This window comes from Anguilla anguilla, chromosome 5 (assembly GCF_013347855.1).
Source record: "Anguilla anguilla isolate fAngAng1 chromosome 5, fAngAng1.pri, whole genome shotgun sequence".
NCBI lineage: Eukaryota > Metazoa > Chordata > Actinopteri > Anguilliformes > Anguillidae > Anguilla > Anguilla anguilla.
Window position 1 is genome coordinate 42,739,956 of NC_049205.1, and position 16,974 is coordinate 42,756,929.

The 16,974-nt window shown below is 42.0% G+C and overlaps 1 protein-coding gene across 2 annotated transcripts in view; it reads left to right on the forward strand.

Moving 5' to 3' along the window:
* Positions 1–16,974, forward strand: part of LOC118226851 (SH3 and multiple ankyrin repeat domains protein 3-like) — a 156,642-nt gene that overhangs the window by 77,383 nt on the left and 62,285 nt on the right. For both annotated transcript variants that reach the window (XM_035416809.1, XM_035416810.1), the window contains exon 10: positions 334–400. In XM_035416809.1, coding sequence (XP_035272700.1) covers positions 334–400 — 67 coding nt within the window. The remainder of the gene's footprint in view (positions 1–333; positions 401–16,974) is intronic.

The window sequence follows — 16,974 nt, forward strand, 5'->3', positions numbered from 1 at the left end:
CCATTGAAGTGCAGTGTGAATTCTCTTCCCTATGTAGGTTGGAATGGAGCAGTAATGAAAATATTCCATTTGTATGTATGGATATTATTAGCATAATATTAAATATGAATATTTCTAATGGCAAAGGCCATGCCCAATGCTATTACAGGGTTGTAGGACTGAATGTATAGGATTTTCTTTTTTCTATTTTCCTATTGAATTCGTTATATATTTTGCATTCCACAGTCCTGATAGATAACCACTATCTCGTACAGTCATATAACATGCATTGTGTGTAATATTAAATTTCTCTCATATTCAAATTCTCATATTAAACATTGCTCTTTTTTCTAGGTGGCCATTATAGCAGGCAACTTTGAACTGGCAGAGTTAATTAAGAACCACAAAGAGACTGACATAGGTAAGTGAGTTATTCCTTTCTCTCCCTGGGTTTGTATGAACTGCCCAGTGCAGTAGGTACCACAGCCTAGGAATGCATTTGAATTTCAAATAGATCCCTAATAGAGTGTCAAGGAAAACAAAAGACATACACCAGGCAAGATTGAAAGATGCTTGATTGATGGCTGTGTTGGGTGTGAAATATGTGCCAGTTGAGCCCTGCTACTGGAAAGAGTGTGCTTACATGTGCAACCAGGGGGGCCCTGATGGGGTTTGGATTTTCCTCCATTTCGCTCGGTGACTGGACCCAAGCCAACGAGGATTAACGTGCGTATATCGGGAAAATCCCCCAGAGTCCTCCAGGGGGCATCCCACAAAGACTGAATTTAAAGAGAGGTTCACCGTGGCGTGACGGGTGCCCAGAAGACCCCCAGGTAGGGGTCATGGGACCAGGTAGCCTTTCCTAATTCGGCAGCCATCGGATTAAGCCCCAATTAAACTCTTTCACACACATCGTGAGGTTAAGAAGGTCGGATTATGGGCGTCAGACGGAATAAATGAGAAATAAAATAAAAAATGTAATCTGCGATTGTTTCCCGGCTCCATGCAGCTGTCCCGCGCCGAATGAAATGTGAGGCGGGATTAGCGAGCATCTGCTTAGCGACAGCTAGCGAGCGGACCGTGTAGGACGGCACCGGCAGAACGGCGGGCCGGTGCGGGTGCGAGAGCTCGCCTTTCCGTGTGCGCCGTCGACCAAAAACCCTGCGTGTCCTTCAAAATGGTGGTCTGGCAGCCCAGGCCGCGTCCTCACGGATAACTTCGTTTAATTTTTCTCGTCTTCCAAATCTTCCCGGTCTGTGATGGGACATATTTTCGAGCGGATTAACGGCCATGGGTTGCGCCTGCTCCTCCGCAGAGAAAGGTCAGTGCCCTCCCATGAACCCCCGAAGAACCGCTCTGCGATTCTGGGTTTAGGAAGTGTGTTTGCGTGAAGGCATTAGCATTTGAAACAGTTTGGGATTCACAGGTGTAATGATGGGGCGTGCCGTCTAACTCTTCTTAGGGCCTGACCTACAGTTATTGAAGGAGAATTGGAAAATCGTTCTAGAAAAGTCTCAGTTAATGGCATCACTAACTACTGTATAGTAGGCAAGAGCACCCATTGATAATACTGCCAATTCTGTTCTGGTTTTTTTAAGGTCACACTGTATCCCTTGTACAATATAACGACAGCACACTCCACGACAATGCCAACAGCCACTCTCTCTACATACCCATTCAGAAATGCACATCAGGTGGACCGGACTAGATATAGTATTTTCAATCATGTTCCATTTGGGGATATTTACAGGATGGATTTTAGAAATGCCTGTGGGCGGGAGATGCCACGCTCAAATGAAGTATGATGTTCTTTAACCAACAATTTCACATGTCTTTTTTTGAACAAAGAATACATTTCATGAACACATCAGCTGCACGCACTGTTCAGCCAGTCTGACATTTAGTTTACCACAAGAGCAGCCAGCGTTATTGTTAGGGAGAAGGGAAGCGTCGTAATCTTTGATCAAAGATGCCATCACTCAGTAATATCTGCAAGATACATGGCATTGAAGCAGATGCATTTCAATATCAGTGGCATAAGGACATTATTGTGTGCCATTCTGTATCCATCTCATCGTATGCATTATGTTCTGGGTGGAATAGGCGAACACAAGGCTTGCAAGCTGTTCCACATGAATTATGACACAGTAATTTATTGACACTATTAATAATGAATGTAATTTGGAAGCCTCTTTGTGTCCTCTTTGAAGCGTGTCATCTCAATGCACTGCTTTTGTTCTCACCTGATTCCCACATTTTTATCAGCAGTCTAGTGTTGTGTATTAGCTGTCATGCTGCACGTCTTTGTGCTCTTGACACCATATCAATTTGATACACAAAATGGCAGTTTTGTCACAGATGGTTACGGCTTTACCCCCTGCACTGTTTTTTGAGGCCCCCCTCTCCTTCCCCCCCCAAATTTCCCAGCATGTGGGCCATCAGTGTTCTGCATCCAAGCCATGCTTTTTTTACGATGCTTAACATACCAGCTTATAGTCCGATATAAATGTGATGCGCTTACAAAAAAGATGTTTGATAGCTTTTACCAGATTTAGATTCACGACAGACAGGTTGAATAGCTACCTGAAACGGGTTCCCTCTCCATATGCAGTTTTTAAGTGGATATGAAGTAATGTCCTCTACATATATCTGCTTGTATGTATTTTTGGCTTTGTTTCCTTTGCTGCTTTCCAGTGCTGTTTCTGTTGTCCACCAATTTGTGTACCTTCCTGGAGCTGTGCTTTCTCAACTTAAAGCCCCCATCCCCCACTGCCTGTACCTCACCATCTCCCACTGACTGTACCCCACCATGCCCCACTGCCTGTACCTCACCATCCGCCACTAACTGTACCTCACCATCCCCCACACCCTGTACGTCACCATCCCCTACACCCTGTAGCTCACCATCCCCTCTGACTGTACCTCACCATCCCCCACTGCCTGTACCTCACCATCCCAAACTGCCTGTTCCTCACCATCCCCCACTGACTGTACCTCCCCATCCCCCACACCCTGTACCTCCCCATCCCCCACTGCCTGTACCTCACCATCCCCCACACCCTGTACCTCCACATCCCCTGCTGCCTGTACCTCACCATCACCCACACCCTTTACCTCACCATCCCCCACACCCTGTACCTCCCCATCCCCCACTGCCTGTACCTCACCATCCCCCACACCCTGTACCTCCACATCCCCTGCTGCCTGTACCTCACCATCCCCCACACCCTGTACCTCCCCATCCCCCACACTGAGTACCTCCCATCCTCCACACCCTGTACCCCACCATCCCCCACACCCTGTACCCCACCATGCCCCACACCCAGTACCTCACTATCCCCCACACCCTGTACCCCACCATGTCCCACACCCAGTACCTCACCATCCCCCACTGCCTGTGCCTCACCATCCCCCACACCCTGTACCTCACCATCCCCTACTGCCTGTACATCACCATCCCCCACTGCCTGTACCTCACCATCCTCTACACCCTGCACCTCACCATCCCCACTGCCTGTACCTCACCATCCTCCACTGCCTGTATCTCACCATCCCCCACACCCTGCACCTCACCATCCCCTACTGCCTGTACCTCACCATCCCCCACTGCCAGTACATCAACATCCCCCTTATCACCAATGTACAGTTCCACTCTCATACGTGTCACACCATGTAACATATTTATGCCTCTGCCTCCCCCTCCCCGTGCACCTTACCATCCCCCTTATTACAAATATATATTTCAGCTACAGCACGTGTTAGACTGCCTAACATATTTCCACCTCTCCTGATATCAGGGCTGGTGTCTCATGCTAGCAGTACTCACTGGACCTGACCTACATAGATAATGACTATACGAAGAAAAACCAGCATCACAGACATGCGCTGTTCTGCACACACGCACATACACACACATACGTGCACACACACGTGTATGAATGCTCTGTCCCAAGAACACTTCCACTGTCCTCTTACTGTCAGTGGCATAATCATTTATTCAGTGTTATGTGACCCCACCCTGTTCTCATTTGCAGACTATTAAGGTTTTTACTATTAGATCTGTTAGATCATTACTATTAGATTCATGAAATTACCGACTGCTGAACTGTAATTCAGACTACAGGCATATTCAGTTCAATTCTATTCAATTCAATTTCAATATTCTATTGCCACATCAACCTAACATTTACTTGTAAGTTGTCTCTGTGTGCCCACAGAACATAAATTATACAGAGACATCCTAGTTTCATGAATCAAACCCCTCCCTTTGATCCTAGAACATAGAGGAAATGCATACAGTCACTGTATCGTAAATGCTCACTAAAAGCAGAAAAGATCCATTGAAATTATTGCACACAGTTCAGTTGCATGAGTAGAAAAGTGCCAGGCACATTCAAATATGAATCCTAATATGCAGTTCTGTTTAGTAAAGTGCTGGTGCAAGCCCTGACTTTCTACTGGTATTATTGGGCAATCCCATGCCATAAAGTGCTGGTGTGGACCTGTGAGGTGTTTCAAACATGAATTGCTTCAGGGTACGTGCTGTTTCTAAAGCGCGACGCTCTGGATTTTATGCTCCTAATTCTTTTAACTGAGTGGAGTGGATCAAAAAGGAGGTTGGCTGGGTGTGCGGGGTAATTTAAAATTTAAAGTCCTTTCCGCTGACTTCAGGTGTGGGTAACTGAGAGAGAGGGGAGCTCAGTGCCTATGATCTTAGAAGTTGTTCATGTTAATCCTATCTAACAGTTTTTTTTCCCCTCATGAGCAGCGGTGTTGCTGTACCTGACTGGTATTGAAAAAGTGAGAGTGGATCATTTTACAGCTCTGTAAAATTGATGCATCCTCTCTCTTGACACCCTGAACTTGTTGGACTGAGTATTTGTTGTGCTTTCTTAATTATGGTGACAGAGTTGTCCAACAATTTAAGAGAAGAGGAGATTGTTGTTCCTAGGAAATGTAAAAGTGTCCACACGCTCCTCCTCCTGACTATTAACGACCACTGATATGTAGCAGCTCTCATTTCTTCCTGTGAAGAATGCTCAAATACCAGATGCTCCAATACCTTCATGATGGCACACATTAAGGCACCAGGCCTATATTCATTCAGACAGATTACACTGGGGTCTACAGGCACAGGGATTATCACTGCAGATTTAAAACATGCCAGGTGCCTTGCATAGTTCCAAAGACCCAGCATACTCATTGCCTTACAATCTGCAAATGCAGTTTATACTAACAAACAGTGAATAACTGAGCTTCGGAACGTTTTTACCTGCTTCAACGAAAAACCCCACTGAACTCTGGCGTAAGGACATTTCGCTATATTTGCTCGTGGTCTTATCATTAGTGGACTTATAAACTGTAGCATAACCCGCCCGCTGTGAAGCTCAGTAGCTGACCCATCAGCGCGGCTGGGTTTGTTCTCTTTATTTCCTGCTGCAATCAGCAGTTTCCTCAGATTAGCTACCCGCTATCTCTAGTCAACTATGTAAATTGATGCTCCCGTTAACGGTGCGCTGGGTTGCTATGGGGGACAGATCTCTGTGATGACTGCTTTGAGGAATCCAAGGGAAATCCGTGGGGAGAACATGGTCTTTCAGAAACAGATCCGTCTCTTTGTGTGAGCAGATCTGTCGTGATTTTATTCCATTATCGTAGCTGGTTTTACAGGTATACTGAACAAATTGCTGTCTGAGCAAAGTATTTTCAGCATTTGCAATTTTTCATATTATGTTTTTTTTTTTTATTTTCTTGTCAGAAAATGTGAAGGTGGTTGTTGGTGATTAAAAGAGCACAATTTTGTGTGGGAACACCTGGCAATGTTCTATAAGTTTAGAATGATCTAATATGAAACCTTGATGACAAAAAAAGAAGCACTTTATAATTAGCCTCCATAATTGGCCATAACATCACCCAGGGAAGGAGGGTTACAGTTTCCATGGTAACACCTGCCTAGTCTCTCACCAGACACCCCTCCCAAGTTGCTAACGGATGTTGCGGTGACGGGATGGGCTTCCGGTCGTTACTGGGCATGTTGTGCGGCTAGGGGGGTGGGGGAATGTAAATAAAAACAACTCCCAGCCACGTACTCATTCATTTGCCCCTAAATATGTTGGAATGTCCAACTAAACACAAAAACCTCAGTATGTCATAGCACTGTCTTTGGTGTCTTTTAACTAATAAATTAACAGATATCGGTACCCTTGTTTGCTGTAAAACAGGGGCCCAGAGGAATCATACGGTCGCGGTTCTGTCAGGACGATGGAGTACGCGCACAACGTCATGCCGCTGACACATTTCGTCATTCTGAGGGAAATGTCACGGGATTAGCAGTGCATCGCACCAGGCTGTTTTCTGTCATATCTAATCGGCCAGGGAAGTGTAACAGATGATCAGCATCATTTTCCCCTTTGGCGTTGCATATGCCGATGGGCCTGGGCGGGCACGCGGACACCTAGCATGTTGTTTTGACCCCGCTGCCTGCCACGCAGGGATGGCCATAAACAGCTGTGCCGTTAGCCGCTAGACAGGACATTTATTCTAATCCATCACAGTGTGAGAAATGCACATCTAATCTGCCCCAACCCCTTTAAAAACAAATTCACAGTTATAAGAAACGCACGTGAAATAGACACGGCTCTTGAAAATGGGGCATAATGTCTAATACTATTTTACAGAACATACAGAATCACATTATTAATCACAATTTTCTTTTGTTATTATTATATATTTAATGTATATGTCTGATACAATTTTGCAGAACATATAGAATCCCATTATTAATCATAATTTTCTTTTGTTATTATTATAATATTTAATAATATATCTCCTAAATATTATTATAGCCTACCAAGTCAATATGCAAGTGAGTTAAATCTCCTTTCCATTTTAATTTAGTTTCAGTGTTTCCCTGGGATTTGGAAGGTGAAGTGAGGGGATGTTGTTGCCAAGGGATACACTTGTATGTATACACAGTATGTTAATAAGGGGGAGTCTTTCTTTCAATGTAGGAAAACAACAATCTCCAGTTTAAATAGCTGTATTTAAATTCATTTGATCTCCCAGGCTATGGAAGAGCCCTTGGGAAGACTGACAGGTCTTTATTTGAATGTACACGCTATATAAACTCTGAATAATCCCCACAAAATAATACTGCATACCAGCACCTCATTTCATTCTGTTGACCCCCAGTGGCTGCTGTCTATGAAAAACTGGGCCTGACCTGGACTTCTTGGGACCAGGAATGCTTTATATTGAGTTGAATCTGCAGACAATTCAATCTGCCATCAATATAATTCAGCAGGAACACTTAAAACTATTAATGTTATGCTTTATAGATTTGATATGATATCTCTGCAAACCAATTTTATGCTCAACATGGATGCTGGTCATTAGCAATCTTGATTCAGTCTGATGTATAATAATAATAATAATAATAATATACAGTACATGCATTGATTTAAAAAAAGTTATTTTTACATAATAAAGTATGTTGATCTTTAAAATTAATGAGAGGAAAGGTATCACTAATGAATAATTCTGGGCCAGGTTTGCCAATTACCCATCAGTTAAGCACAGTATGTTCACAAGTTCGTCTTGACTGCTGACTGACCACTGAAAACCATACATTTTTAATAACTTAAAATGGGTTGAGTGAGGTGTCATTTAAAAACATTGTTGGGTTTCATGTAATTTTTCAAATTTTCAGTTGAATACAACATGCACTACTCTCTTTGCAGAATAACTAAAATACATGGAATTTAATGGAATTAATGTGCAGGAAGGTATACGTTTAGGGAGTTGGTTCGTTGCCCAATTTTCTTTTGTATTTTCCACTGAAAGCATCTTTACAGTGACAGTGTCTGTAGAAGGCTATGTACAAATAAAGTTGAATTGAATTGAAATTCATAAGCAGAGGAAGTCACAAAGGGCAAGGTTTACCTGCTGAGAAGATGCTAAATGTTACCTGACTGATTTAGCTCGGATGACTGTCAGCTTTATTTGTGTGATATGAAGTGGCACTCATTCCATATTCTGGGCACTTTACTCTAAAATGATTTTTCTTCTTCTTTTAAATAAACTGCATCAGTTACCTACAGTGCAATGCATCATTTTTAGTGTTACGATGACATGTTTCAAAGTGTTCTGATGCAAGGGTTTGGGAGATTGTATATTCCAGAAATGTAATTACCACCATTGTAGGACTATTGACCATAGATGGCTGGAAATAGCCCTGCCGGCACTCGCTGTAGCATCAAGTGCATTTCATTGTAAACGGCTATTTATTTTAGTGTTGATTTAAATAAGGGTACGGGAACGTACAGCAGTGCAGTCCTTTGAGACCCATGGCAAATTGTGTATTTTAAAGGGGCCCTTTTAATTAGGGAAGACTCGGGCTAGCTGCTATTTGTCTGGATTAGAGGTTTTTTGGGGATAGTGTTGCCCAACTCCTAATAGATATGCAACCATAGCAGCATTTTTAAGATAAATGCCTCCTGTTGTAAAAAGCTTATTGGATTAGTCCGTTGTGGCTCTGTTTATTTATACAAACAGATGTGGTGTGCCTTGCTGATAGCTTTACTCATAGCCTCTGTTTGCTAGCTGGTTGCACAAATTGGGATGGCAGGTATGCCATACACTTTGTTATGGCTTGGTGTGGTGTCACTGCAAAACCTGTTGCAGTAACAGTTGCCTTCCTCTTCTGGTAGGTTCTGGAACTGGTGTCATGTGTACATATAAACATCTAATTGGAAACAACAATAAGCATACGTAACTATGTGGTTATTCACATGGGATCTGGTTTGGACAGTCTTACTGTTATTAACCGTTAATTGGCTCAAGCATTGTAAGCTAAGTAGTCAGCCAAATCAAAGCACTGTCAGCTAAGCAGTTAGGTAAAGCAAGTGATCTGTATAAAGGCCTGAATGGTATTGCTGGCTAAAGCACTGTACGCTAAGTAGTTAGCTAAAGTAAATTAACTGTAGAAAGGCCTGTAGCTATGGTAGGCCTAGTGCAAAGATGAAGCTGGCTTCTTTCAAATAAAGAGCAAACAATAACATTAAAGAATGTCTTTATTGCAAAGGCAAGTCTCACTGTTTGAATCCTTTTGGGCAAAATATAGCCACACTTTATAGTTTTGCTTTTGGCATTCTCACCTAGTTTATCATTAGCTAGCTTGCTGGCAGTACTTGCTGTCACCGACTTGGTTGACATAGTGAGAGTAACGTTAGTAAAGAAAGACAGCGCCGAAATGAAGCACTGAAATCTGAGTTGTGAAATCTGGTGTTTTGTCTCTCCTATTTTGTCCTAGATTTAGTTTCTTTTTTCGTGAGACTTAAATTGATGTCCATATGCACTGTAACCAGCTTTAAAGTAAGACAATTACCTTTTCTTTCTCAGATACACGTTGCTGTTTGTGGTAAGATTAACTGATTATTAACATTTATTGTGTTAGAAAAATGTCTCGGTTCTGTGTGTGTGTGTGTGTCTGTCTGTCTGTGTGTGAGAAAGAGAAATGGGCAAAGTCTTAAGTGGAGAAGAATAGAAAAATGGAAGATTACTCCATTACACTGTTTCAGTGTTGGTTTAATTCATCTTCTGATAATTGTACAGACGATAAATTAAAGCAACACTGAAACAACATGAGTGAATGAATATTGACGTAAAGAGTGGGTTAATTTGGTTGTATACTTCAAGACAGCATGACATAGTTCTCACTGGTCATTCAAAAACATTCCTGAAGCAAATGCTCTAATGAGTATTTATGCCACTAGAAACTACAGTAATTTTTTAAAAGAATCATTAACTGCAGGTTTCGTGCGTGTGGGAAAACAAACCTATGCAGTTCCTCCAAAGTTCATCACTATTATACTTAAAGATGCTCTTACATTACATTACAGGCATTTAGCAGACGCTCTTATCCAGAGCGACTTACATAACTTTTACATAGCATTTTACATTGTATCCATTTATACGGCTGGATATATACTGAAGCAATTCCGGTTAAGTACCTTGCTCAAGGGTAAAATGGCAGTGTTCTACCCGGGAATCGAACCTCCGACATTTCAGTTATGAGCCCAGTTCCATACCCACTGTGCTACGCTCCGTCCTACTTCCCATGTCTCTGTATCATGTGCCAGGGAAAAAAATAAAGAGTTGAATTATGTATTTTTTGACATTTATTCAGGCAGGAGGAAAGCACTGAGAGTTATAGATGGAGATGGCAATCACAATACAGAAAGAACCATGGGAATCGAACCCCCAGCTACACAGGGGATTTGTATATGGGTTCAAAGTCAGCCGCCATATGGACTGCACCACACGGTCTCCCTGGAAAGAAAAAAAACATTGACATAGGAATGAATTACATGCCAATTTCAGTCTGTATGTTGAGAACAGGTGCATGGATGAAAGGAATTTCTAGACCTTCATTAAAAAAGAACCACACTCCTTAGGACATATTTTTTCAAGACTAATGAAACATGAAATGGAAACAATATTCCAATAAAGTATCTGTTGGACAATCACACATCTAAGTATTACATCGTAAATCATACTATGCAGGATTTCTTTCCTTTCTTTGCTCCTGTGTTTACAGTCAAAAACATCTCCTCCTCCCTTCTCTACCCTGCCTGTACCCCCTAGTTGACAAAACTCATACACCAACAAAACAACTAGATATAACTCTGGCTAGCTTTATAACATTGTGTTTCAGACTGTTGGAATCACATCTCTTTCAAAAATACAGCGATAGGTGGATTCAATGCAGTCAGGCAGTCACAAGTATGCCAAGTTGCTCAACTGACATATCTGATGGCAAGAACTCCCACTTTAATTTCATATGCAGCAAAGTTATTGTGTAGCTAGCTTTAGCTTCGTGGTGATGGAACTGACCTCCGCTAGCCACTGCTAGCACAGTACCAGCAGGCTTCGTTCTGCTCTAGCCTGCCTGGAAGCATGGCGGAATTCTGTTAGATAAGCACGCATTATTCTCTAATATATCAATTCATTGTCCATTTTATAGTTTATTTATGAATTTTTTTTGCATCTTTACTGAGTTTCACTTCATCTATTGAAGCAAAGTTGTATGCCTATCCTGCCATGTAGCTCAATGGAAGGCCACCTCCCTGCTTCAGTAGATCATGGAAGCAGCCTAGAAGCCCTGCAGGCCGTGGCCTGCCAGGCAAACCCCATGGCAATGAAGGCACACGACATTCACCTAAGATATGAATTTAGTGAAAAATGCAATGTCTCTCTCCAGACACGGATATTGGTCTATTGTAGTCAAACTACAGTTTTATCTGAAACAAAAGTTCTGATGGGATAGGATTTTCTGACTGGTGGACACTCCCCCATTAGCTAGCTAACAATGGCTAGCTACTCCATATGAGCCGAGTAGTGGATTGGAATCTTATTATTTTTATTTAGTAAAATTTCAGACCCACACCAAATTCTCAGGTCATCATGGCCAGCCAGGTAATGTTGCTAAACATAAGTGAATTTAAAAACGACAGATACCTACCATTACCGAACGCTAGCCTGCCACTTGGACTAGTAAGCGTTAGCCACCAGCAACCCTCTCCAGTGCTAACCTAGCTGAAAATGCACCACTGCAGATACACACACATTTCCTCTTTTTCTAATCCTTCTTCTGTTGGCCACACACATTTCAGATACAGCCCACAAAGAAAAAAAAGGTCATGCCCAGAAATGTCCCGAACACATTTTAGAATAACAAATACAGGCAGACAAGCAAGGACTTGGCAGAAATGCACACAGACACAGATTGTCATGGTGATGACCGAGCGTAGTTGTTTTAAAGTATGTTCAAGGTAAAAGTCCTGCATAGCATGCCTTTAATTTTAATTACATTTTCTTTTCTCGGAAGCTGGTAGTCCACTGAACATCTCCAGAACTATGCACATAGGCCTACCATCATCCCCTCTCTCTGTTAGTTCAGTGCCAACACCACCTCTTTCTATTGTCTGGGGACTGACCCCATTATTGCAGTAAGTGAAAATGTATTTATAGTATTGATGTTTTTATCAGATCTTGGCCTGAATTATCAAATCAAACAATGTACATGGTCACTGACTTATCAAAGCTTCAGTCAGCCACACTGTAGACTGTAACGTTCATTTGCGGTTCCAGAGAATGTTTTCTCGGCATGGCCTGTAAATGTTTGTATGGGTCAAGTCAGGAACCATGAGTGTCAGGTTACTGTTCTAGTTATAATTTTTTGTGTGAAAAATGTTATTTTTAATTGCATTTATTACTTGAGTTTCAACATTATGTGGGCATGAGTTTATTCCCTTGTTTCATGAGAAATCTTCATACCCCTTGCTGTGTGAAGTATTACAGTGTGATCTGATGATTTTGTACCCACCCGCATCATTTCTTCATAACATGTCGTACCTCAGGGTATCTGTGTGCCAGCAGCAGGGCAAGGATGGATGCCAGGCTCACATCCCCAGCTGTTGTGGTCTCTGGGTCCTATATTGATTTTGGCTGCTACAGTGCAACATGGAGGGCTTGCACAATCTGTTTGCTAATATCAGAGATGAATCAGTAAAAGGTGAGAGAAAGACAGATATTATATTAGCTACTAATTATTTTAATTATATTAATTCTTTATTAAGTAGCTATTAATGATGCACTTAAAACCAGTCTAGTCCATATTGTGTACAGTATATACAATTTGTTCAGAAAGAAATGGTGATAAGAGGTATGTGTGTACATGTATATTCATGGGATTAGAGGAATTCATTCAACGGAATTTTTCAAATACATTTTGAGAGATTTTGAATTGTATTTCACTTTAAATGTATTGTGTGTAAAACAACAATGCATTATATATGAGGATTTACATTGCACTGTACTTTGTGTGAAAGCTTGGTTGATCCCTAGAACAGTAATTATATGGAAGAATAGATAGTGCTGTATTAGCACACCAGATACATTATCAAAATATTGCTCTCCTCTTTCATAGTACAATGTTGTTATTGCCATCAGAACACAACCATCCATTTTCTTGAATCAAACTTCCTTTTCATCAAAGCAATATTGATAGTACGGAGAAGAATACCCCACATCACGCCATAACCAGTGGAGAATTTCTTTGATGCCTCAACAAAGCTACTTGCTCTGACAGATTTAGACATGCTCTCTGGGGTTGCTTAGCAACACCGGGTTTGTTTCCAATACAGCTGTTTTTTTTAGGGAGGAAGGGTTAAAATCTCCAAGACGTTCTTTAAGAAATTAATTCACACGGAGGCTCAATTATACATTTTATGTCTAATTATGCTTCTCTCAGTCGGGGATATGTAATGCGCATGTGTTAAAATTGTTTGAATGATTCTAAACTAGCTAACTAACTGATATAATGCAATACTTCTTATTGAGAGAAGTAGGATTAGGCTTCCTCTTAATAACAGTAATTGTGTTAGTTCAGGTCTGCTTTGAAAGAAGGAGAAACGAAAACCAGTGCACCCATGTTTATTTATGTCAGTGCTAAACACGTGGGACAAGTGCAAGTTACTATCGCTCCAGCTGGAGCCTGTACTGCTTCTAAGCATCTCTGAACGACAAGGCGGTGCATTTTTGGATAAAGCACAGCCTTGCAGCGGCGCGAGCGCTCACATGACTGCAAGTGTGAAGAGCGACGCGAAGCTCGTGAGCTCGCGGTCTGCTCTGCGCGGCCCCAGTCCTCTTCCCAGCTGACAGACGGAATCATGTGGGGAGGGTTTTGTCGTCCTGGTGCCGGTTTCTTTAAGCCCAGCCAGCCTCGCCTTTCGCCGCGCACTGCCCCAAGAACCCTGCAGCTTTTACACCTCTTTGCAACCCGGGGATCCCATACACTTTGTGTCTTGCTTGTATTTTGCTGCACCGTTTTATTTTGTCCATCTCGCAACGACTTCACACAATAGCATGAGAGAACTGGACTGAAAAGTAGCGAAAAGGACGAAATGAAGTCATTACTGAATGCCTTAAAAAAAGAAGGTAAGACAAATTATATTTTGAGTTCAGATTGGATCAACTAATTTTACAGTGTGGATATTCCCATTGATGATTTTGTTTAATTATAGTACTGTTAAAGCGTTTCTTCCCACTGCTGAGATACTTATATTCTGCAGTTTGAACTGTCCATAAACTGTTGTATCAAGTAGAATTTAAAGCATATTATCTCAGAATGGTACATTTTCACTTTTTAATGCTTTGCAGACGAGTGTTCTTATTTATTTATAAAAAATCATTTTATTGATCATTTATCAGGCATGTTAGTATTTCTGCTGTTCTTAGATTTTTTATTAATGTGATATTTCTCATTTGGTACTGCTATTTGAAAAGAAGGGTGTTCTATCTGGGAGGGAAATTAGCATGTTATTGGTGGAACTTGGCAGCTTTGGGTTTGAGTTCATTTTATGTGATTCTTTGGTCTGGTTTGGTCTTTGTTATTTCAGTTCCTTCTAACCTGATTATAGTACAGGACATTGATAAAGATATGTATTGACTCGTCAACAGTTCACAGGGAATGAAAATACTCAGTGCAATCAATCTCACTCAATATAATTTAGACTTGTCAATTTATATTTTTATATAGCTTTTTTGCTATTATAAATTGTTGCTGAAAGGATGAAAAGGAATGTTATTAAAGAAACTAAAAAGGAAAAAGGGAATCATTTACAATTTATTTAGGTAAGAAGGTTGGATTTTTCCATCTATTCTCTGTGTCTGGTGCATTGGTAAACAAATTAATAATATAGTTTGCCCTGATTGCATCCTGATGTTACATAAGTCTTTACTTGTCTACCCTGTGGCCTACGATATTTGCACACAGGCAAAGAAAAGGTGCAGCATTGACCCACTGAAACAGTGAAATGTTCTCATGTGATGATGGAGCCATTCTCCATTGGGGAGCCCACTGGTTGCCCTCCCTGCTTTGTGTGTCGGACTGTGTCCTGTGATCAGGCTCCACGCCGTGTCTTAGGAGCAGAGGGACTCTGGATGCCTTGGGGAGGTGAGGGGGTGGGGTCTGGTAGTGGCTGCTCAGGATTTAATCCCCTGCTGTCACTCAGCGGCTCCCACTGCTTGGCGACTCCCACTCTTCCTCTTCCTTGGGAAGAGAACAGCGGAAGCGCTCTCGCTGGCTGCAAGGTGTAGTCGGCCAGCCGTTTGAGAGGTGTGCTGTGCTAGTCAACCCTGTGTATGTGTGTGTGCGCATTACTTTGTTTTTTATGCTCTCTGCATTTGGTACACAGGTGCACATGAGCCAACATGCCCCATCCCCCCCACACACACACACACACACACACAAACGCATGCTCACACACACAGAAACACACACGCGCACACGCACATAAACACCAACTTTGGACAGTGACTTCAGAGATTGCTTGGAACTCCCACACCTCACTGTAAGCAGGCTACACAAATAGCAGAGTCTAATGAGGAGAAAGCTGCCTGTGCGTTGCCTCGTTAGCTCGTTAGCTGTTAGCTTCTCTCCTCAGGCCTTTGAAGTCGGGAAAAAACATCAGCGAAGGGCTGATACAATAACATTGTATCTGTCACCGGAAAAAGATGCAAAAAGTTTGCTTTCGTCCAATGAAATCATTTCAGCTGCTTTTTTGAAAGGAAATGAAGACTTTCAACATTTTTAATTTTTACCTTCCTAATTTTAAATGCCCAGTCACAGCCTAGTCCTGTTACATTTCTGCAGCGTCCTGCATTAATTCGGGAAGGCGAGGACTAGCATGCGCACCCTCGGAGACGTGTGATGTCAGGTGCTTCTTTTCCGCTCAGCAGTCAGCCACCACTGCTAATGTGCGAGAGAACTGTGCAAATGATACAGCTCACCCTGTCAAACTGCGAGCATGTGATCGAGCAGAGAAGTCACCAGCAAGTGCTGAGGCTGGGGTCACCTTGCTGACGCAAAGCCTTCCTCCCTGGGTGGCACTGTGCCCAGTGGGGCTTAAATAAATCTACCACTACAGGACCTCCAGACTGGGAATTGGAAAAATATACTATATTTAAAATTATATAAATTTTCCAATTCATCTTTTTTTTTCAGATCTTTATTTGTTCATGCCTGTTTCCTTATGCTAATCACATGAACAGAATTACACATCAAATTTATGAACAATCAGCATTCATCTCTCATTGACCTGGTATACACACAAAAACAAAGGTCTGCACATGTGTCATGAATCCCATGAATATTTTTAAGAACAAATGTAAGAATAATTTAAGAAAAGTTTTGTGAATGAGGCCCATTGTCTTTGGCGATGTTTTACCATATTAGGACACTTCTGATAGTGGCTTCAGTGTAGCTGTGAGTTCTTGGCTCCCATAAGCATCGCTTGGAGCTCTCATTGTTGTGTCCACTCCCACAGTGATCTTTTTTTCTGATTTCTTCTGTCTTGACTCCTTAATTTTTCTTAACCAGCCCATTTTCAGGCAATACGATCAATTCTACTGTGATGGAAAACATGATGACTTGGGAAGCGCTACAGTTGTATGGTTTATATGCAAATTCAAAAGGCTCTTTGATGCCCCCTTTTGTATTAAACAGCAAACCGTTAAAATGTGGTTCAGCCGTTATCGATGTACATCAGCTTGCCCAGAAAGTACGTAGTCCTGATAGTTTTTTGTGAGTTGTATGTATTGCGGAGAGTTAGAATGGTCTTGATTGTTCTGGCGTCTCTTCTCCTACCCTGGAATTGTTTGAGGGAAATAAACATTAGTTGTTTATACCCAAACTCTGCAATCAAAGCACAGGAGAATTCCGCAGCCCCAGTGATGATTATGTTAGAAGCCACCGTGAGGTTTGGATGAGCATTCGACCCACTGAGCATGCGCTCGCCCTGGAACGTGGGTCCCCTGTCTAATGAGGTGTGGATGGCCTCAGCTGGGCCCACCAAATGTTTGGCCGGGCGCCTTTTTTGTCTGACCTACAAGCACCAGAAAACCAGGCCACCATTTAGAACATGCATTTCTGAA